We start from the raw sequence: 1,101 nt of genomic DNA on the forward strand, positions 1-1,101 counted from the left end.
ACAAAAAAAAACAAATTAAAGGATGAGATAGATTGGTACCGGTTTACTATTTACGCATGTGGGCATATGCATGCATGCACGTGATAAATTATTACAATGTTTCGTAGGTACATCAACTTTTTTGTTCTTTATGTCTGCCCAAGGCAACTTGCAGTAGGGATAAAACGTTTTAATCAGGTGGGGATCCTTGGTCGTTTAAATTCCTGATTTTTTTGATGGAATCTAAGATCGATAACTCTAAAATTATACAATTAATTGCACATGTATGGCTTGCCTAGCTGTAGATCGATAACTCTAAAATTAAACACAAGCAAGATCTAAATAACAAATACCGGCAATTAGGAGGGGAAGAAGGCCACTTGGTGTAATCCTTCAAAGAGGAAGGAAGATAGTGAAGAAAATAGTAATCACACCAATCGAGAGGAGCATCCTTTTCGACGCCTAATCGGCTTCCGTACCCTTCATAAGTCACGGGAGAGTTAGCATGGACTTGTTTGATCTCCATGGGAAGATGAAAGAACTCTCTCCATGCCTCCTTGGCCCGTTCCATGAGACGAGGGCTCACCCCGTGGTTCACCACTTGGAAAAATCCCCATTCTCTGCAGGCCCTCGATATTTCGGCAAGCGTTTCTTCGCGTAGGGTTATGTCATCTGTGTATACGGACGACAGGTCGATGACGGGGATGGTGTGGAGGTGATCGGAGATTATGGTCGGCCGGAGGGACGGAGGCTTGATGTATCTGCCGGGTATGGTTTCGAGGTTGCTTTCGGACAAGGACTGGACTCGGACCACTGGTTCAGGCCAGTCTTGGAACATGTTCATCATGGTTTTGGCTCTTTTTTTTTTATGTTGATCGCTTGGCGAAGAAGAGAGAAGTGGTGGGCTTAGGGATGTTGTTAGATGGGTTAAATAGAAGAAGAGGTTGAGATCCAAGATTAGGTGGCTCAATTCGTAAGCGATGGGGCAAAATTCTTTTTCAATCCAGGTTCGCGTCTCCGTTTGGGAAGAAACATTCATCTGGTTTCTCCGAACTTATAGGGGATGTAATTGGAACTTTACGATTATAAAAAAAAAGGTTGAGTTCATGTTTTTTTGCCATT

The 1,101-nt window shown here is 43.1% G+C and overlaps 1 protein-coding gene across 1 annotated transcript in view; it reads right to left on the reverse strand.

The window, feature by feature from the left end:
- Positions 1 to 1,101, reverse strand: part of LOC104810907 (leucoanthocyanidin dioxygenase-like) — a 3,996-nt gene extending 2,895 nt beyond the window's left edge. Inside the window, exon 1 of the mRNA XM_010537413.2 lies at positions 334 to 1,101. Coding sequence (XP_010535715.1) covers positions 334 to 1,018 — 685 coding nt within the window. The 5' untranslated portion in view covers positions 1,019 to 1,101. The remainder of the gene's footprint in view (positions 1 to 333) is intronic.

Source organism: Tarenaya hassleriana, unplaced genomic scaffold (assembly GCF_000463585.1).
Source record: "Tarenaya hassleriana unplaced genomic scaffold, ASM46358v1 Cleome1, whole genome shotgun sequence".
NCBI classification, from domain to species: Eukaryota; Viridiplantae; Streptophyta; class Magnoliopsida; order Brassicales; family Cleomaceae; genus Tarenaya; species Tarenaya hassleriana.